This window comes from Pyrgilauda ruficollis, unplaced genomic scaffold, assembly GCF_017590135.1.
Source record: "Pyrgilauda ruficollis isolate IOZ18807 unplaced genomic scaffold, ASM1759013v1 scaffold4, whole genome shotgun sequence".
In the NCBI taxonomy this organism is placed as follows: Eukaryota; Metazoa; Chordata; class Aves; order Passeriformes; family Passeridae; genus Pyrgilauda; species Pyrgilauda ruficollis.
Window position 1 is genome coordinate 11058887 of NW_024525489.1, and position 22825 is coordinate 11081711.

General features: G+C 40.5%; 1 protein-coding gene across 1 annotated transcript in view; it reads right to left on the minus strand.

The window, feature by feature from the left end:
• The window catches only part of GLP1R (glucagon like peptide 1 receptor), a 79781-nt gene that overhangs the window by 15807 nt on the left and 41149 nt on the right, over positions 1 to 22825 (minus strand). The window contains exons 4-7 of the mRNA XM_041477171.1: positions 13642 to 13751; positions 10978 to 11084; positions 7418 to 7571; positions 5790 to 5949 (exon numbers count right to left, since the gene is read on the minus strand). Coding sequence (XP_041333105.1) covers positions 5790 to 5949; positions 7418 to 7571; positions 10978 to 11084; positions 13642 to 13751 — 531 coding nt within the window. The remainder of the gene's footprint in view (positions 1 to 5789; positions 5950 to 7417; positions 7572 to 10977; positions 11085 to 13641; positions 13752 to 22825) is intronic.

A 22825-nucleotide genomic window follows, 5' to 3' on the forward strand; every position in this document is an offset into this window, starting at 1 on the left:
GCTCTGAGATGGATCTTTTCTGAGATTAACTGACCAGAGAAAAGTCTCTAAATTCTGGAAATGGTAATGTCTACTTTTTATTCCATACTGCATCACTGCTGAAGATGCCAGAAACTGCAACAGCCTGATCATGATAAACTCTGCAACCTTAATTCTTGCATGTTGATAGCTGACCCAAAATCTTTGAACATTACATTGTGATTATGAAATCTGTCAAGTCTACTAGAAAATAAGCCTGCTGACAGCTCAGCTAATAAAGTTCAACTTCAAGTGACTGGGCATCTGAATTATAGGCTGCAATAATAATATATATTATGGATGATGAGAAAGTAATGCAACTGCCAAATCATCATCTCAACATCCCACTGCATAAATAAGCAGCACAACCTACTTAGTTCCATTCTAGCTTATATATTCTACACCAGGACAGGTGCCTGCATAGTAAGAAAAACAACAACAACAACAACAAAAAGTTGGAAAAACAGTAATTTTTCAGAATGTCAAAAGGATGGAGTAGGTAAGAGAAGAAAATGTTGAGAAAAATCTGCACAGGTTGACATTTTTAGAATGCTCCACTATCCTTAATGAGAGGGGAAAGAAATTCCTGCAGCTGCTAATGGAAGCCTCCGTGTCCTGACAGCAGCATGCAAAAATCAGACTATTCATTTAACATGTCTGAGATATTTTACCAAGAGAGGTGTCACCAGGTGGTGCTATTCCATGCCATCATCTCTCCCTTACCTCCACGTGCAAGCAAGTTTCCATTCTTACACACACCGTATTTGTAGCTTTGTGTTGTACCTCACTTTACATGGAGGCAATTTCAGAAAAGACATATGAGGAGCAAGGAGGCTCCCCTCATCCTCACGTGCTGATTAGAGATTCTTCCTGAAGTAGATTTGTCTCTGAAGGACCAGAGCACTGCCATCCTGCTGAAACCCTTAAAGATGGACATATTCTTAATACAGCATTTTAGGGCTATTTTATCACTATTTTAGCCATAACCTGACATCCCTTGTTTCCATGTGTGACAAGTTCAACCTCTGAGAAAATCAGGCACATAAACCAGAAGGACACTACTGCTGTCAGAACAAGTCCATTATTCTTTCTCTCAGAAAGCATCCAAGATGCTCTGATTTGATCAACCGATTGATGAAGGAATGCAAGAATGATGCCATGAGGAACTGAAAGATATTATAAACAAATACGACTACATGTAAAAAGAGTAAAAGCACTGATGACCTGAGAAGATTATTTTTTTTTCTTCCTAAAAAAGGAAAAACATAAAAAAAGTTTAATTTAGAAAACAGAGAGTGAAGAGGAATTCCGTGCATTTCTTACCAAGATAAGCCTGGACACAAAATCTATTTTTACATCCCTAACTGAAGCAGATTTTTCACTTGAAAATAGAAAAGAAGTGTTCAGTGCAATGAATGCATCCTGTTGCTACAGTGAGTTCATACTGGGCTTCTGAAGGAAGGTCTCTTACTGGCTCTGTTCCAGTCATATATTCTTTGCAATTGGGATGTAGATTTTGATGCCCCAGCCAGGCTTTCTGCTTTTAATAGCTTCATTCCTCAAAGTATTCTTCCTTAGAGCAAGTTTGGATTGCCAAGGCTTGGAAGGAAGCAGATTATTTATTTTTTATGGTGATTTTGCTGCTGCAAGTGCAACTGGGTGTAAAATTACCACAGAAGCTCAGAGAATATTTAGCTGTTTATTAACATTTTCTTCTTGGCCTTTAGTGCTGAAAATGGTCTCCTGTCTGGATGTCACTCAGAGTCACATCACAGTGGGATGTTTCTGTTGTTTTCCATTCTTCCCTCTTCTCTGCTCTTAAATGTGAACAGGTCCCTTTTCCACTAAAACTGCTGATACAGCAGCTTTACAGTATAAACTGCTCTTCTCCAGAGACTACTCAGTACAGTACTGACAGCTGAAAGTCAGTGTCAGGCTCAGCAACTCCTGCCTTGGGCTCAGACCTGATGAACACTGGATTGGTGTCCTGATTCAGACCAGTCTGCACATACTGAGAAACAAACAAAACAAAAAAAGTAATGATCTTGATCTCTGTAGGTAGGTTGGATTTTTTTTCCCACCCCTTTCTTGTAAATGTTTTTTCTTCTCTCTAGAAAGTGAGATCCATGGGCAAGAATTTCTCAAGGAAGCAACAGGTACCAGCAGAGCATAGCAACAGGTTTTCTTTTCTGCAAGTGCAAATGACTATGTGAATCAACAGCTGCTGTAGCTGCTGCTCTGCTGACCCCCAGAGTGAAGGAAACCTCTCACCTACCTGCTCTTCCCTTGGCCTATAAAAATTTTGAGGTTTTGATACTGCAAAGTGTTTCTGACTTCTTTTTCTCCATCAGCATTGAAAATGGAATATACAATTGCTTTTGCAGTAAGATATGTGGAACTTAAGGTTGACATAAATGTATGGAAGTCTGCATTGACAAAGAAATAGAAGTCATAAGCAAGACATATTCCACATTAAATGAAATAAGAAAAATTTAACACTGCCATCTCAAAGCCTAGTATGAAACCTAATACAACCCTAGACATGAAACCTCAGCAATGAAGTGGCCATTAGGAATACAGTTACCTCACAAGTAATAGGGACGGTTTATAGAATTCTGTCAGTATACATGATGTTAGTATAAATGACTCCCAGTTTCTGAAACTACATTAGTTTTCATAGGTCTATCAAGATTTTATGACTTTTCTATGTTTTCGAAGTACAACGATGAAAGACAGACTTTTCCCTTTATAAATACTTCAACAGCAAAGAATAATTAGTCATTTGAACTGATAATAAATGCACTACTGTCTAATAACTGACTTTAGAACTGACCTGGTATTATCATATTACAAAAACTGGAATATCTTGGAACAACTGGTCTGCTAAGGGCTGAATCTGACAGAGAAGGGAAAGAAAATCTTTAGTAATAGGCTTGCCAAGCCTGCGAAGAGGCTTTAAACTGAAGTTACTGGGGAATGGGATCCTTAATCCATCCCACTCCCACCAACAGGATGACAGTGCCAGTACCTGCAGGGCTATGATCTCACTGGCATCACAGAGAGATGCTGGGATGGCTCCTCACTGGAGTGTTGGAACAGAATGCCACAGGCTCTTCAGGAAGGCCAGGCAGGAGAGAGCAGGAGGGGATGTCACCACATCAATGGCACCTGGAGTGCATGGAGTTCCACCTGGGGATGGGTGAGGAGCTGGTGAGGAGCTTATGGGTGAGGTTCAAGGGAGGACATGCTGGGGAGCATTGCAGGGGAGCATGCTGTAGGCTGTCTGGCCAGGAAGCCCTTCTGTAAACAGACAGGAGCAGCCTCGCAGTCACAAACCCTGGTTTGTGGGGGACTTCAACTACTGGAGGGATAGCACAGCAGAGTATAAGCAATCCAGGAGTTTCCCAGATCACGCTGACAAATTCCTTCTCCAAGTGACAGAGCAGCCAATGAGGAGAGGTGCCATGCTGGACCTTGCTCTCACCAACAAGGAGGAGCTAGTGGGGAACATGAAGCTCAAGGGAAGCCTTGGCTGCAGTGACCATGAAATGATGGAATTCAAGGACCTTAGGGCAGTGAGGAGGGTGCACATCAAGCTCAGTACCCTGGGCTCCCGGAGAGCAGACTCCAGCATGTCTGAGAGAGATCACCATCTTCAGTTACAATTGTTAAGAAATAACAACATGAAGTGACTATGTTTTGAGCAATACAAACATGAAATTTTCATACATAAATATTAATCAAATGATGAGAAATGAAAAAGCTAAAAAGATATCCTGTAAGAGGACAATTCATTAATGGAACAAAGGGTCAGAGTATCAAATTAGCTCTGGCAAATAAATATTTATTTTTTGTTCTAGCTTTATTTTTTCAGTTGATTAACTATTTCAAAGAGCAGCACAACAGTTCCAATAGGAACCTACTGTCTCTTCTCTGAAGCCTCAGCATTACACTGAGGTATCATGCAGCTCAAAAATCAAGTTAAAGAAAAATCTTCTGAGCGTTGCATAGAGCAGAAAGTCACCCAGTGACTTTTTTTTGAATGGAATCAACAATGAAGAAGCAGAAAGAATGGGGAAAATTTTGGTAACTTTCCACTGGTTAGAGATGAAATTGTTATCTGGTATAACTAATCTGGGAGCACTGAAATAGCAGATGCTTCTGCATTTGGAGGTGGAGAATCACTGGCAAGGTTTGCACATGCAGACACATATGGAAGAGCAAGAAACTGTACAGATAACGACTGAATGGCATGGACAGAGCTTTTCCACAAGGCTTGGATGAAACCCATGTATCTAGTGCCAAGTTTTGCGTTGCTGCTCATTTCCACAAACTCATCTAGAAATTCAATATACAATAGCAAAACCACCTTTGTAAAGAAAGAACAAAACCAAAATAACATCATCTGTTTCTGCCTTCTGCATTTGCAGGAGACAAACTCTAAATAGAAGTGATTCAGACCAAAAGCAGCCTAACCCTTTCTTTTAAGTCAACACAGTCCCCTTAGGATTTGACTAGATATAATTTTGTTCTAATTTCTTTTCCATTTCCTTTCATGACCTCAGTCAGTGCTTCAGGATAGCTCCCCCTCCCCCCTTTTTTTTAAATTAAATTGAGGGTCTAATTAAAACATATAGTTCAAATGTTAAACAAAAAGCTGCTGCTTTTGCTGCATGCCTGACATGAAAGAATATGGAAGATGGAGAACTTCAAATAAAACTCTCCTGCAGGAAACTCCTATTATTTGCATTTGTTTATTCCTATCAATGACAGAAAACCTTTTCTCCTTATACATCAAGTTTTTGTAGAATTGGGTAATTCACAATAACATGCCATTTATATGCATTTTTCCAGTGAACTAATTTGCTAAAATATTCACAACTGAAATCCATAGAGAGAGGAGGAGAGTCAAAGCAATTGAAATGTTCAAACTAGCATCTGTGAAAGCACTTGTAGTATTTACTTGGATTTACTTTCATCTTTTCAAAAGCGTCATGATTCCACCAAAAGGGGAGGGTAGGAAAGAGGGAGGGAGAGAATACAATAAAAGTACATGCAAGATCACTCTAAAAATAGGATTAATCCCAAACTGTAATGTATTTCCAGGTGAACTATACGGCGAAAGAATCAAAGCTTTACCTTTCTACAGAAGGTGACCCTTTCTACAGAAGGTGACCATTAATCAGCTGATTTAAGGCATCACAACTCTTGACTTCAAGCACACACATGCCCATGGCACATGCACCCCTGACCCTTTTTTCCCCAGACAATCCCTATCTGACCTGCTCTGCCCACTCAGCCAACCTGACACAGCCCTGCCCCTCTGCATCACCCCCTCCCATGCTGTCACCACTGCTCTACTGTTGTCCTCGCCCAGATGCAAAGCATCTTTGCTATTTTACACCACAAGCAGTTCACATGTCTTTAAATACAATGGGAAACTTTCAGGAGATGAAGCAGGACAGTCCGGAAAAGTCCACATCCAGCTGGAACCACCCACACATAATCTATCCTGGGAAGCTAATGTCCTGAAGGAAAAGTAGTTTGCCACTGGTTTGGTGAGTTTCTGTGGTGTCCCACAGCCTCTGTGCCACGAGCATCCAGGAGCTGTGACCACATCCTCCAGCCCAAACAGGGTAAGGGATTGGGAACAAAAAGGGAATGCAGAGAGCAGGACTTGAACCGGGCAGCATTAGGAGGGACACACAAGTTCTCCTGTTACACCCTCTGCCAGTGCAGCCACAGGAGGACAAACGGAAAAATCAACTCACCCCAGCCAATGCAGAGATAGAGGCGGAAAATCCTCTGCTCAGAGAAGACGGAAAGTACCAGCAGTGTGTACAGGTACATGCCTTCCACCAGCAGCCAGTAGTAGTTTGCAGCCACACAATACTGCATCATCACAAAGACCAAACGGCAGCTGAGGGATTCCTGTGACGGAAAAAAGCACAGCCCAAAGTAGCCCAACAGGGACTGAGAATAAAAAGATACTAACTCAAAAGACTGGTTCTCTTTACTACTGTTGCTCCTCAAAAAGAGAGCTTGCTAAACTAATCACGTTTTATTGCTGAATGGACAGAAACCAGTAATAGGGACTACGCACAGCAGACAGATGCTTGCAACAACATTACTCCTTAAAACAAAAGGTACATGTTTTGTATTTTCCCCTCAATAAGCAATGGATTTTATTTTGAAAAGCATGAATAAAGATGAAAAGAACAAATGAAAGGTACTATATCAACCACAGTCAGTGAATCTTTCCTGAATACTCTATTTTGCAGTTGAGAATTTCTCTATTAACAAGAAGAGTAGATGCCGTAAGGTTGACTATTTGCCAAAGCAAAGGATATTTTCATGGAATAGCAATGTTGCCCAGTGCACCCCATTTAAGTGCAAATTCTCTCATAGCTGGTAAAATACAGAGATGATCAGTAGGGCTTTAGATAAGTATGAAACCTGATTACCTAATTAATATATCCATCAGACCTGATCAAACCACTATTGAGTAAACTGTGTACAATCACGCTTTTTGGAAAGAGGAAATGACTGACAATCCAATATGCACATTTCCAAACCATTTAAGATGTAATGTTATTTTCTGGTAACTGATAAATAGCAGATGAGAAAAAAAATCAACCATCACATGAGATTCACTAAGTTGTTTTAGCACTTCTGCCTTAGGCAGTGTCAGAAAAGGATGGGCACTAAGGATGCATCAGGAGAGTTTCCCCTTACCACTCCAACCCTGTACTGCAGCAGCAAATGCTGTACCCGTGTTTTAGAGTCTCAAGAGCTGCACAGATAATGAAGCTATTTTTCTTTGAGGTTTCAAGTACATTTTGCATTCCAAATCCAAATGGGGAAGGGCACACTTTCATCATTATTTACAAAAGAGTTGTATATCCTCGTTCATCAGTTAGAGTATTTAATTAGCCTATTCATCCAAAGCTTTTCTAAATGCTTTCAAATTTGCATTTCAATCAGATGCTTCCTTTTTTCCCTGCCATCAAGAGATTATAAAGAACAACAAAAAAGAGATGACCAAGAACAACATAAAGAGATGACCAAGAACAACAAACTTAGCTGGTGGACAACCAACTTACCAGATGGACAGTTCTATCACAAAAAATGCTGGCTAAGGAGACTCAATGCCCTCTTGTCACTGCTAGAAAGAAATGGAACTGCAGCATAGAAAGAAGATATGGGCATTGGTGTATGTGTATATATATATGTATGCAAAAAGATCAGCTTCTTGCTCCTCTGTCACGTGGGGGCAAACTCCCACAGGTAGAGAAACATGTAATGCCATCAACTAAAGAATTAAATTACCTGCTGTCATGCAGACACACCACAGTGATGACTCCAGTAGGCTAGGAATGACCACAGTGTCTGCCCTTACCTGGAAGGCTATAAGTCCTTCCCACTGGTACTCTTGTGTGGCTGTGCTGTACATCCACTTCACCACCGAGTCTTTAATGAAAACAGATATAGCCCGGAGGATAAAAGAGGTGAAGAGGTTCAGGTGAATGTAATTCCTTGTGCAATGCAGATGTCTGTAAAAAGAAAAATACAGTCACGATCCACTACCTACATAAAAGATGCAACATCAGACACAGGACTGAGAAAGGGAACAACGAGCCCTGTAAGAAATCAGGAGGCACCAGAGGAAACCCCATAACTTGAGAATGGCTGTAGGGATTTCAAACTATCTTTGGGAAGAAAATACTATCAAGGGAAACACATTCAAACCTTCAGCCCTTAGAGCCAGTGTTTGGGGAAAGGAAGAAGATAGGTGCGTTAAGAAAAAAAAAATTTCAAAAGCTTAAAAAGGGTAAAAATAAAGTAATTTTCACAAGCCTTATCTGAAAGGACTGAAAAAGTCAAGTTCCACATAATGCTGAAGCTAATTGCTTTGAATTGACCCCAATGTCACTGCACAAGTTTACCTTGGCAAAGCTCAGGACTGGTGTGCAGTGCAGCTTCTGGCTGTGCTCAAGCCCACAATGAAAAAACATCCACCTGCAAATCACCCTTTGACAACAAGAGAAAAATCTATATTCAAATTGCCTTCTGGGAGAACTGTAAATACTTTCTGTAGAAGTAAAAGGAACAGATTTTTCACCTCTGCATTCAGAATTGAAAACAAAAAAACAAAGGAAAAATCCTCTTGAATTTCAGTAGCCTGCTGCAAAGACAATAAAATTGCTACTTGTCAAACAAAAAGCATGTTAAAGGATAGCAAAAGAAACTGCAGTCATGTAAATGGCATCCAATTGCAGAGTACTGCCACTGTTTTAGCAGCCTTATTCACATTTTTCTCCCAGCCCTGCAAGGGTACACGCTTCACCAAAAAGGAAGTTATATTAGGTATGATTTTTAAGATGGTAAAAGACAGATGTAACATATGGTAATCAGCAATTATTCCAGCAAAACTTTCAGTGAACTTATACTTCATATGTCTGGTTTTTACAGCTCTATAAATTTTGGTACAAAAACTGACTTGGTCTGCAAGTTAGAGGTTTGCACTGAAGAACAACTTGTTTGTCATAGGTCAGGTAGAATTTTTGTATGACTTTTAAGTCACAGTTTATTTCAAAACTTACCTATTATTAATATTTATGTTCCTTAAACTCAAAATTCATTTGTTGCTACCCTTCAGAACTGCTATACATTTCAATCTGATTGAAAAAGTTATGTTAATTAGGCAATTGAAGAAAATAGGTTGCAAGTAGTTACTGAGTATTTTTGCTACAGGCAATGCAAGTTATTCAAATTGTTTCAGTCATGAAGTTATGGGCCTAATTCAGCTTCCATCACTGAAATTGCAGACTTTCCTTCCATTTTTTTGGAGCATCCAAAAAAGGACTCTAGAGAGATACTGCTTCCTCTGCTGTATCACCTTTAAAGACAAATATAAAGGTTGTTCTGTAGTCTAAGAACTCTAAGAGGCCCATCAGTATTTGCATGTCATTGAATTAGATTTTGATCCCCATTTGTTGAGGCTGAGCAGCTCAGGGGAAACAAGCAGAGATTCCAGTCAGAATCCAGAAACTGCAATTCACATAGGGTAGGTCTCATATTTCACAAGATCCAGGACCAAGTTGTCTCCTGGTAAACAACTGAGACAGGAGAACACAAAATTGCATAGTTTTAACAAGACTCTAGGTATCTCTGATGCCCCTAGAACCTCTGATGTCCCTAAAGCCTTACTTTCAAAATGAGTAGCACACACTTGTTTACAGTTCTCCAGCCCCTGCTTCATTGTTGAAGAAAAAAATGCTAAAGCATCACCCCAATGAGAGAGGGACATCCAAAGTTCCTCTCTCCCTACCAGATCTTGGTGATAAACTTGCTCTTTGTTCCCTGCCAGAAAACATCCTTTCTTCCTTCCTTCAAAAAGCACATGGTTGTGCTCTGTGACCTTTACATTTGGGCTGCTAAGATTACTCAAGAAGTGTCATTGATAGGTGAAATGAGGAGGAAACAGTTATCCTGGGAGACATTTGGAGACTTCAAGACCATCTGGTGTTTCCTCAGAAAGGTCCCAAAGTTGCACAGGTACAACACATACAAATCATTATTATCACATGGCATTCACAGAGGGTGAGCATGTCTCTGGATTTCTGCAATCATTTTAAAACTTCCTTGATATTGCCCACCTATGCTTCTCCACTGGAAGGAGAAGGGATAATATAGTGCTAAAAAAGTATGGTACAATGTGAGAAGGCTTGCATCACTTTAGTTTTGGAAATCAGAAGTTAAAATACATGACTGACCTTTTTAAATACATAAGGGAAGAAAGGAAAGGGACTGCCTTGCTAGAAGTGTAGTGCAGGCACCAGAGGAAATGACCAATAACTGGCAATGGTAATTCTTCAGTCAGGGAAGGAAGTTTCTCAAGGATTAGAGGATCACTGAAGGTTCCTGACTTGGCTTCAAATAAGAGTACCAGGACATGGAACATTATACTTTTTTAGGAGGCAGCCTCATCAGGACATAAGAGGGATGGGACCTGGCTGTAGGGATCAGCTTCATGGCAGAGGGACTTCCTTCCCACAACAGAACAGGATCTCATCTTTGTGTTTTCTAAGTATCAGTCTCCAACTCAGCACCCCCAAACTGAAGGAAAGTCTGGCTGGAATCAAAACATCCCTTGCATTTACAGAGGTGGAAAAAAAAAAAAAAAGATCCCTATTAGAATCCAAAGTTGTGTTTTGGTCTGGTGGGGGTTTTTGTCTTTTATTTATTTTTTAACCAAACACACATAGTGTATCTCTGGCATGGGCAACCAAGAGTGTCTAAATTTTTATAAGCTCTGTTGAATTTGTAGGTGCAAACTTGAATGAACTCAGTATGTCACTATGGCCAGCTGTCAGCAATTTATTTCACAAATTTTTCAAGTTTCAAATTAGACTCTCTTCCATACTGTGAAAGAAATAAGAATTTCTGAAAGTTCTCTGAAATTATTAATTTTGTCAAAAATCCATTTCTGCACATCTTGCATGTGAAGGCTGGGATATAGGACAGACTGAGATTTATGCTCTGGGTAATTCCAAGCAAAGCAAGATGAAAATTTTTCTCCTAAATGTCCTTGCCCATCTCATACTTGCGCCTCATCTGCAAGGTGAGACCATGAAGGAATGCTTGCATCTCTCTCTTTTACCACTTCTTCCAATGGAAATTTCATTTAAATAAAAACTTGCCTAACAAAATATTCCAATTGATAAAAAGTACCTCTTCTACATGTTCATATGGATAACTGCAAAAATTTGGCAATTTTACTTGCATTTTGAGAAGGAATTATTTTAGGAAGGAACACAGAAGTGACAAAAGATAGAGAAATAATGAGGTGATGGAAGGAGGGAAAAAAATAATCAAATGTTTCTGTCAAAGTCTGATACTGTCATATAGAAAAACATAAAACCTTTAGTCCCCTCTCTTCAAAGCTTCACCAGTTACCTGAATCCAAGAAGAATGGCAGTTGCTATTACAAGGGCAGAGAAGGAAAGAGCATATCCAATGGTGTATATGATGGACAAATTCAGGAGCTGTTCTTCTGGTGCATCCTGAGAGCATATAAAGAAGAAAAGAAAAACACAAAAGTGGAGGGGGAAAAGAGAGAGCTCATGGCCTTCAGTTCTTTTCTCCCAGCTACTTTCTAGCTTTCTTAATGATAAGCAGAAATCATTCTCCTACTTTCAAGTTTAAATGCATGAGTCAAATCTGTCTTCCATTTTCCATATGCTTTAAAGAAATAAAAATTTAATCTTAATTCCTCAGCTGCTCCCAGGTATTTGCTGAAATAGTTGGGTTTTGCAGCCTGGCTAGAAAAATAGATAATGTGATATTATTTCATAACAAAATTGGAGAGACACAAATTACCACAAGTAATTAAAGTCTTAAAAACTGATGGCAGTCTTAAAAGTCTTAAAACTGATGGCAGGAAGCAGAGACACAACTCAGACCTGCAGTAAAAATGGAATATCTAACCTTTTCAGATTTGAGCACTTCAAGCAAGTATCCTTACTGTGATAATGAGGGGGTCCTCATCTACACTTCGAAGTGCAACAAGCCAGGTCCTATTTGATGATTTGGAGGCAAAGCATGCCTTGCATTCACATAGCTAAACCCTTTTCTGCCTCCAAATAATCTGTGTTCTGCCTTAATTTTGCAACCTCCCGGTAACAAACCACAGCCCAACCACAGCACCTCATGGCCTGGGTGTTACCACAGAGTTTGAGAGGGAGCAACCTGCTGCAGACTAGAGCAGCGGGGGCTCTCTTCAGATTCAATGAAAACATGATTATTGAGACCCTTGCTTGAAAATTCTGGCCAAAATCCTTATAGAGAAGAGAATTACTTGAAAAGGTATAGGCAGCTCTGCATTTTAACACAGTCTTATTGCTCAGCCTCTGAGGCACATTCATATTCACTGTCCTAGTTCATATCTAAGCACTTATCTTTGTCTAAATAGACTCAGGGGTTTTATTTCCCTTCTTGAAGCTGCTAACTCTGCAATTGACTCCTGAGACCTGTGCTGTACAAAGGAATACATTCCTTGTACTTCATAAATTAGGTACAGTTATTCAGATGCATTTTGCACAGCTAGGAGGATTTAAGGCTGTACCTCAGATTTGCTAGCTTAATGTTTTTAAGGGAATGCATGAAAGCTGCCCTATGAAAAGGAAAATCTCTTCAGTATCAAAGCTTAAGCAAACAACTGAAACCCAACAATGTAAAACACGTACACAGATGAAAATGACATCACACACCTAAATTTATAAAGATTCACTAACACTTTGGAATTTGCTTTAGTTACATTTGTAATACAACACGCAACAAACTCATAGAAACAACTTCTTGTTCCCACATGCCAGATGCATAAACCACAGTTACTATGGGGTTCTATATACATTAGCTGGAAAACCAAACATGGCTGTTCACATTTCAGGGAGTGACACCACCTACAAAGGGTTTCAGAAAATCCAGATCAGTTCATGAAAAATTGGAGGAGGTGCCAAACGAACAAGTGTTACCATTAGGTATCTCGCTCACTGGCATGTCCCAACACAGGTCTGGAAGAAATCATAATGGCCAACAAGGAGAAGTCAAACAACCAGGCTTGCACATAGCATTAAAACAGTGTGTTCTGTGCTGGAATAGCACAGAACACAAAAGGGACAAGGAGTAAGGCTGCAAGTCAAAGAAAAAGGTTAAAATTCACATATTTGGAGAACAGAAACTCTCTCTTTTCCCATCTCTGCCTGGTCTTCCTTTTGAAGAATGAGGCACTGAGCAATGGAAACCATAGAGGGCATAGATCCTGCAGCTCTTGGGACTTTCATAAACTTGAACTGTTTTGACTAGGTAACGCACTGGCTCCCAGTACTCTGGGATAGAGAGTGCACTCAATTTCTGTGAGGAAAAGCATCACCCTGGGAGGTTCACAGTAGTAGTGGTATCACGTGTCATGGGAACGCACACAGTGCACTGGCTGACGCCAATGGCTGTCAAAAATCCTCTGAAAATCCCTGTGCTCTCCTTCATTTAGTGCCAGGCATCTCAGCTCCCTGCAGAGTAAAAAGCACGAGGGCAAGAAAATAACACTGACAAGCCTAATTCCATCGCCCACATAAAATGAAGGTATAAAGACAAAAAAACCTTAAACAAAAAAAAAAGGCAGGTATTGCCCCTTGCCCAAAGGTGAAAAATCAAATATCCTTCAATTCAGTTCATCTTAATCACCTTAATAGCTGCTAACAAGACAGACAGAACAAGTGGTCACTATTGCAATGACGTGACAATGGAAAAAAGGCAAAGGAATAACAGTAGGTCGCTCCTGCAGTTGAGCTCTTTGCTCAACCTGCACCACAGCTGGGATGACCTGAGTCACTTCTCTTGGCTCTCACGCACATTTAAAAGTGCTCTCATCCACCCTTCATGTTCTCCTTGTTGAAGGGGAGAGACCTGCTGTCCCTCAGCATTAGGCTCACTGAGGTGAGTCAGTCAAGATTACTCTGACAGGAGAAAAACGCGTGGGCATCAACAACTGTTTTTTTCCTCTCTTCTGCTTTGGCCTAAACAGCAGCAGCAGGAGGCGGGGAAAATGGGAGAAACTCTTACCTGGTCAGAGGGCTCACACTCAGACAGGTTCCTCCAGGGCAGGGTTGAATTCTCCTTCAGCAGCCAGGTCCCCTCCGAGGTGCAGAAGCGGTACACCTGCCCATGCAGCACTGCCAGGAGCAAAGTGAGCCACAGGGTCAGTGGGAAGAGAGCCTACTCAGCCGAGGGGCAAGGCTCACAGAGCATCTCCATGCAACCCTCCTTCCTCAGCCACCACTCTCCTGGCTGGAGGGGGAAGCTGCACCATGGCAGGGAAGTGCTGCACCCGCTCCCTGCCTGCCCCTGACACTCAGCTGCTTGTCCTCAGGGCCCCGGAGCAGCTGCCAAGGTATCAGATGGCACCAGGACAGCTGCCGACCATTCCACAATAACAAGAGACTGAAAAAATTGCTGCCATCTTTGTGTGGATTTTACAACATGCATAAATTCAAACTCACTAAAATATTAGATTTTGAAACATACAAATACTAGGAGTGTTAAGCTTCAGCTATGAATTCTACATGGAAAAGAAGGTTCACAAAGATTAAATGTGCTTTTTCTTTTCTGAAAGCAGAACCAGAGAAACCTCAGAACAGGTATGCTAACACAAACTTCCCAAAATGTAGATGCTTATACAAATATCTGTGCTATAAAATGTAGCCATAAATCTTTTCCTAAACTACCTATGTACTCCTTCTATTCCCTCTGTCTACCTCTTTGAATAACAAAATTAGCAATAAATTAAACACCTTTCTCAAGCAGTAAGCTGCTTGATCTTGTAAAGGCAAGTACATGGAAATGGCTCCCAATAAAATTATGTCAGACGGAAGCACCAAAAGAGAAACTGCAAAGGGAAGCAGGACTCAATCATAGTGCACAAAAAGAGACTCCCTCTCTAGTGTCTGGAGTACTGGGGAAATCTAACAACTTAGACAGCTGTACACACAAGCAACTGGAAGTGTTCTTCTATGAGCTGCTTTGCAAATAAAGTTTCTCACTAATCACATTTTTGACCCAGTAAACGGACCTATTTTGTATAACAAAGCTACCCCTCAAAAAGCAATGCTGGGTCAATCCCTCAACCAGGGTTAGCCTCTACCCAGAAAAATGTTTAGAAAAATGCACTTACAATATTCTGGGGTATAAGAAGATGAGTTGGGAGGATTCAGTCCTACATTTGATGTAATAATTCCAATTACAGCTTTTGCTCAAACCCAGCCTTGCCTGTTGCAACCTCATTCTTTTGTCAGCTCCCTCAATATTGCAAACTAGAATCATTAGAATCTGGCATTTCCGTTCAATGGGAAAATTTTAAAACTTATTTGAAATTCCAGCAACCCAGGAGGTTATTTGCATGTTAGCTGACAACTGGTAATCTGTTTGATAATTGTCAGCAGCAGACAACTAGCAGGTACTATATGTAATAAATGCTTTAAAAATATAGACATTAATATTCTAATACACCATTTTTAATGGGTACTCTAAATGGTAGCTGATAATGGTTGTGGTAGGCACAGTCTATTTAGTTTTGTAATTGCCATACTGAATATACCAGTAAGAGGTAATATAAAGATGATATAAAAATTAAGCTATGCTTGTGGAGGTTTTTTCTTACTATTAAGGGTAACTGTTCTTGTGAAAACAGAAAAGATTAGGTACAGCATCTGCAACACACACATTCACAGCCACTAACTGTACCTGCTCTCATTATCTACTGCCAGTGACAATTTCTTCAGGTCAGTGTATTGCTATGATGTTGCTCCAGGGTAATAAAAATGCTTCTTTAGGAGCATCAGGAATAAAAGACTAGGGAAAACGTGGGTCCTCTCAGGAAGGATAGGGGAGATGTAGCCGCAAAGGACAGGCAGAGAGCTGTGAGGTACTCAATGGTTTTTTTGCTTCAGCCTGGAGAAGAAAAGGCTCCAGGGAAACCCTAAAGCAGCCTTCCAGCTCCTGTAGGGGGCTACAAGAAAGCTTGAGAGTAAATTTAGACTAGATATTAGAAAGAAATTCTTTACTGTAAAGGTGGTGAGTCACTGCAACAGGGTATGTTGAGAGGCTGAGGATGCCACATCCCTGGAAGAGTTCAAGACCAGGCTGGATGGGACTTTGAGCAGCCTGGCCTAGTGGAAGACATCCCAGTCCAGGGCATGGTGGCTGGAACTATACGATCAGGTCCCTCCCAACCTAACCATTCTAATATATTCTATGAATATATTAAGGATCTCACACATCATTCCCCCTCTCACCCACCCCCTTACGATTAGTGGTCAGCAACTTGAAGTAAGCCATTCAAAACACCTGTGCAAAAGCAGCTCTAGGAATCAGTAAATATTGTATATTTGGAGCCAACAAATGTGAAATCCAGGAAGTTTAAGTCCAGAGGGTCATAGGACTAGGAAATTTTGTCTGACTACCATTAGATGAGCTATAAGCAAGAATTACAAGACAAAGTTATTATGAGGAATAATCCCAGAACAAGAAATGTTACTATATTCCGGGGGGGGAACCCACAAGGGGAAAAAAAAACCCCACTCCGCTAAAGGAGAATTAATGAAAAAAACAAGCAAGCAAAAAACCCCCAAACATTATTTCACATTTTCTAAAACTCTTTGTGAATTCCCCCTCTCTGTCGGTATTTCTTAGTGGCGAGGTCTAATTGGAATGATTGCTTAGCTTCAATATATTTATTTTCTCTCCCAATCATCATGACACACTTTAATTTTCTCTTTATTGATAACACTTTTTAAATAATGAAGAGGAAAACCTAGTGTATCCTGAAGCCTAGCATATATTAGAGAAAGGTTTACTGTAAATGAAACATGGAATTTGCTATCAGACAGAAAGACAAGGCAATTCATTTAGATATGAAGAAAAAATAATGTAATGCTATTACACTGGATAGAAACATTCCTGCCACATCTTAGGGGCCATAAATACTCAAAGTGAATGGCTCTTACAGACTTCTAGGTAGTCACATGCCAGCTGTGTCAGGTTGTCATAGACTCACAGTTTGCCAAAACAGAGGTGACCAGGGCAGGACTCAGAGGGAACTGAAGACCAGCTGGGCTATCTGTACCCAGGAAGAGCCTTAAAATGTAAAAGAATAAATCAAACAAATTCCAAATAGATGAGACTTCACATCAAATTGTGAAAGCCTAAATACCTGGTTTATGGAATAACTTATTAAGCAAAATGCTTATGAGAGAGAAAAATGTTACAAAAAAGAATGTTTTAATGTTTGCTTTAATGTTTTAAAGAGCGTTTATAATGTTACAAAAATTTCCACTTTGAGGCACCATTCAGATGCCAGTTGATACATGGGACAATGCTCATGAAAGAGCTGAGAGAGTGCAGAATGCAGGACATGAAAATAACACAGGGCTGATGCACTGCAGGCAGCCAGTTACTCTGAAACGTGAAAACAAGTCTCACTGTTGTGGAAATGGAATGCTTTCAGTAATGTGTCAGACTCCCCATTACCCACACAGCATCGCTCTGTGGAGCTGAGAAGGGCTCAGAAATCAATAAACACCACACACATGAGCCCCTTCATGCCCTGCAGCTTGGCCCATCCCACAGCAGCACCACGCAGGCTCTCCCAGGCAAACCCAGCCCAGGCGTGCGGCCACCTTCGAGCGCTGTGTGATCGGTCAGAGAAGCTGCCCGGAGGAGACTGCCCAGAGCCCAGCCTTCATACAGCATGCCCACGGAAAGGTGTGCCTCTGAAACACAACCCTCCCTGACTGCATCAGCCCACAGTCATTCCTACTTTCTCCATTTCCCAGAAGCAGAAGGCAAACAGCCTCCATCCACTGCTCCTGTGGGCAACAGGCTCAGTGGCAGGCAGCCACCTGCTACTGCCCAAACACAAAAAAGGCTGTTTATGACCGACAGCTCAGAAGAGATTCACCTGAACTGAACGCTCTTCCCCAGTCTTGTCTCAGTGACGTGAGGGACAGGGTAGAACACCAGCAACTCTGCCCTTGTGTTTCTCCAAAATAACCAATAAAACCCTGGAGATTTTAGATCTTCTCATATACAAAATTCCCATCTTTGTTGCAGGTCCAACAAAGTTCAAGGATTCCACTAGCTTTTAATCAGGAATGTTTTTGACTCAAGAATTGCAAGTGTCTTAACCATTGTTTCCACTCAGAGGAAAGCAGGTGGCTTGCAATAAAGCTACCTAAAAATGTCTTAAAACAATTTTTTCACAGGTACTTTTTATGACTCTCTTTGCACAGGTGGTCATATGCCTTAAGATGGCAGAGATCTTCAACCTTCTCAAACAGATAAAGGGATAGTATATGCACACATTCTGTCTTTGCTGAGGGCTTGGTCCAAAGCTCAGCTGCAGTTCATTTCCTGCAACTTTCATGTGATGCCATTGCTGAAAAGAGAATCAGTTATTAATAGACACTGAGACAAACTAACAGTGACATGCTAGGAGGTGGCCTGTATGCCATGACAAAAAGAAGGCACCCACACAGCTGCTGAGCAATTTCAGCTCCTTGCTCGCTGGTGGTTTACTCAGAGGCAATTCACATTTGTCCACGCCTGAATTCCACAGTGACTCAGGCTCTCTTACCTTTAATGCAGTCAAAACACCAAGCATACAAAGACCAGCAGCAGCTCTAACAGACCAGAATGACAAACAATATTTTTTTAAAGGTTCAAGGTGGTTCTTGCCTCCTTGCTATCCTGCAATAAATACCTTTTTCCTGTCCTGTTATGTTTTCTCTTACCATACCATCAATATTTCAAATCATTCCACTATATTCTAGAATTGGCTATCATTCTTTGCAAATAAACAAATACACACCCAGTGCATAGGCCATCTGATTTTATTTACTTTTTAAGTTAAGTGCAAAAAATTGCAAACCCTTTGGAACAGCAGCTTAATGGCATGAGTCTATTTGGACAGTGTCAATCACATCTCATTAGAATTACATGTTAAAACACGGATTGATGCCCAAAACTCAGTCTCTGTGAGCTGATAAAAGGTACAGAACTAGCACTGAAGCTAATAACACCTATCTACTGTACCTGTAAATCAAATCAAATCAAATCCCAGAAGTAGCTGAATACTTTTACATATGGAGACCATGGGCAAAAAGCTCACAAACTTTTTCTTATTAGCCCACTTTTACTAGAAATAAAACCAAATTGAGTATCTTCTCTATTTGAAACAGCCAACTTCATCTGCATTTTACAACACCAGGGTGTCAAGATCAGTGTGACATTACTCACCTAACTGTCCCTGAGGATAAATTGGAACATTATTCATTGTAAAAATAAATTACAGCATGTCCTAGCCAATCAATTCTATTCAGGCAGAGAGATGAGAGAATGAGAAGAACAAGAGGCTGCAGTTTTGTCTGTCTGCTCTGTGTCACATATTATAGACTTGTCCTCTGTTATCCATTCTCTACTTCCAGCAGGGAAATTGTTTTGGAAAAGGTAACAATTTTCTCCATAAAGCAGTGTCTCTGCAGTACGAGAGCATCACTACAGTCTTCAAGACAGACTCCTGAAATGAGCAAACTTCCCTTTGATAGGGACAACAACTTACCAGAATTTAGGAGGTTGCACCTAAATTCTCTGTTCAGCTATCACTTGCTGTGAATTGGCCAATGCTCTCCCGAAAGGAATCACTCTTGGCTGTAAATGCTGCTGCTAAGTGTCACTCAGCCCCAACCCTCATGCTGCTTTCTGCAAAAACGTCCTAAACCCAGGACTCATGCCTAGGAGCATGCATCTAAAAACATGACATAAGGGAACAGCCTGACCCTGAAGCCTCCAGGGAGCTGGAAGAGCCCCAGCCTGCACCAGTGTCCAAGAATCACATTTATCAAAGTGCTCCTTTGTGCCGGGCTTACCGCCACATCATCTCAAATTATATTACCTCAACAGGCACTTTAACTACAGGTACTTCATTTCGTCTTCTTTCCCACCATTCCTCTTCCCTCATAATGGATTAGTCACCTCAACTCCTTTGCTTTTGTAATAACAAAAAGAAAAAACCCAAGCCTGTGCTTGCTTACTTGCATGTTCCCTTGCACGATGGGGTGGCTGTTAGGTGGGTGCAAGCTCATGTCTGTCTCTTGGTAGGAGCATGAATGCATTTACTTTTCTTTTTCTTCTTGTTACTCTTCTTCCTTGCAGTGTTATGGCTTTTTTTTTTTTTTTTTAATTGGAAAAGGCTGGAGGGATTCTTGGATCTTTCAAGCTAGGAGCTAGTGATGAGGAACATTCACAATAGGGATGATTGAGTCCGTTTCCCTAACTCTCACCCAAACCATACGCACTACTGAAAATTATTCTCTTCCTGCAGCAAGAACTTGAAGTGACCGCCTGACATGACCTTATGCAGACCTGACAGACACCTTCACAGGGTGCAAGGGAAGATCCAACCAAGCACAGGCCACACTGCAGGCTGCAGAGACACCCCTGCACGTCCTGGAAATTCTCAGTGCCAGAATCCTCTGCTGTGCTATCAAAAGCACAAAGTCACAGACACTGCAGATGGAGGTGATGTTTGGCATCACACAGGGCATACTGCCTGCATACAAATTCTTATTTAAAAGCATTCCTTTTGAAATTATATTAACACAATAGCACTAAAGATTCAAGAATTAGGAAGTGTTAAGCTAAAACTACTTAGACGAGTTCTAGTTCCACCAGGTAACAGGGTTTCTACATACACAGTCATACATTTTTTTTCCAACAGAATCCACAGTTTTATTCAGGACAGAACAGAGGGAGATAATTTAATGTGAAATTACTCATTCTTACGACTGTGAGATGCAAGCCATATTTAAGCAGAATGAATCAAATCTATATCAAATACTACTTTTCTTATTTGTGTGGTCCATCCAAAGACCATCAACAATACAGCTCCCCAATGAACAGAGAGGCTATCAGATCATATGCATAAAGAGATGATCAAAAAATAAAGACCATATTGTGGTAACATAATAAAGTCACATTTATACAAAAAGAAAATTATGCAGCCACAAAATTTGTTCTGCATGGGCATATTCAGTTCTCTTAGTGCAGAGATCATGCTCGCCAGCTCTGCAATATCTTGCCTCACTCAACACAACTTTCTCAGTTAATGAGGTAATGATCCTGCAGAGGAGAGCCCCCTTTACTACATCTCACATGCAAATCCATTCTTCATACTGAAAGCGTAAGATCTGTGAAAAAGAAAACAATCACAGAACACAGCTTCATAATTAAAAACTACTTGCATAATGGTGGCCAATAAAGGAAGCAAATGGAAGCAAAGAAGACCATATCAAATCACAAAGTATTCCTTAAGTCACAAATGTATACATCACTGGGTATGGGTTAGTATCTCAAAAATTAAAAAAGCTTTCTGGAAAAGAATATTGTTTTTAACAGAGCATTACCCTAAAAGGTGCTATACCCTCCAGGCATTTAATTTGAAGAACTTTTATTAAGAAAAGGCTGCCATTAACTATGCTAGACAACACTGACACCTAACATAACTTTTTGAAATAAACTTTAAATAAAATCATAAAAGTGCACGCATGCATGTGGGCATGAGGTTTAATAAAGAATGTTTATGAACTATAAAATATATGCGAATTAATGCAATAAAAGCAGGCAGCTTATGAAAAACAAGTATTTATGATAATGGCACAGTTTTGTCAACATTTGGTAAGATACCAAAAAGTACCATTAGAAGTTTTGTTCAGAATAAATAAAAGTGGATTGGAATACATTTGTTGCAACAACAAATGTGATTGGAAGTTTAATGCAAAACAGACTTGTAAAAATGCTGTTAAGAGGTTTTGTGTTTTTAAGTTATTGGATCAGTTAATGTAATTAATAGAAGCCATCCTACTAGAGGACAATTTGAATGATGCAAAAAAAAAAAAAAATCTGCAATAAAAAGTCCTCTTAAAAGGCTGCAAACCACACAACTAAAGTTGTCTCCAGGGCAGAGAAAGGGACCTATTTTCTACACCCGTAATCCAAGTCCTTAGAAAAATAAGCAAAAAAACCATCAAAACAAGCTAAAAAGAAAAGAAAAACCTAGACAAATCATTAGCATAATACTTGCTGAACAAAAAAACCCCCAAACTTCGAGAAAAGACAACAGGTAACTAGTATGTTAAATATGCACAGCCAGGAGGGAGAGGGATGTACACATGCAAATAAACACTGGCTGGTTGATGCAGCTTCTGTGCAGAACAAAAACTCCAGAGCATGGAGGCTAAAACAAATGCCTGATGCTGCAAGCAAACTGGCAGTCCTTGGCAACATGGAAATTAGTGGTATTTGATTATCCACAAAAACAATGGTATAAAGAACCACTGATTAAATAATCCTAAAGTTATCATCTCTCACAAGACAGGTAAAAAGATCATCCAAAAATCCTAAACAATAGGAAGCTTTCAGAAAATAGATCATAAAATTTATCTCAAACTACCAAACTTCATTTAGGGCTAGCTATATATAGTTATAGTTATATAACTATAACTTCCACAAGAATTAGCCACTATCTACACAAAATAAAGAATGTAGATACTTCAAAGCAGAACAAATAAAATAATGCATCTCATCCATTTTAAAGACCAAAGACACAACATTCTTCTCTCCCCTAATTGCATTTCTCTCCTTGGTTATACTTTTCAGGTTCATTCTTTCAACCCTTTCTGCTGCCACAATATTTAGTTCTATGCTGCTGCTTTACCTTCACACTCCTGCCCCCTTTCCCTGTCCCCCCACACTATTCTACTTGACTTGACACTATTCTCTCTCAGCTGGAAAATTTGCCATTTTCCAAAGCCGCTGTAATTAAAACTGCAACCTAACTCCAGCCTGTCACATCTCCTTTCTCGCCAGTCTACTCCTCAGCCTTCCTCATCATACACCAAGCTCCTCCTGCTCCAGCCAAGCAGAGAAGAGGGGCAAAATCAACAAGGAACATCTGCTCTCAGATCTGGACCTACTGCAGCCAACAAGGCCACAATGCTCAGCCCATGCACCAAAAGCACGTCTGACCTCAACAGTCACACATTTCAAGAGGAAAGGAACACTACTCCACACTGACATGGCCTCTGGAGACTGTAGGTGCAAACAATCAATCACACGTAAGGAATTCATCCCCACAAGCAGCAAGAGACACATCACCAGTGTCACAGGAGCCACACTCCTCTTTCTCAACCACATG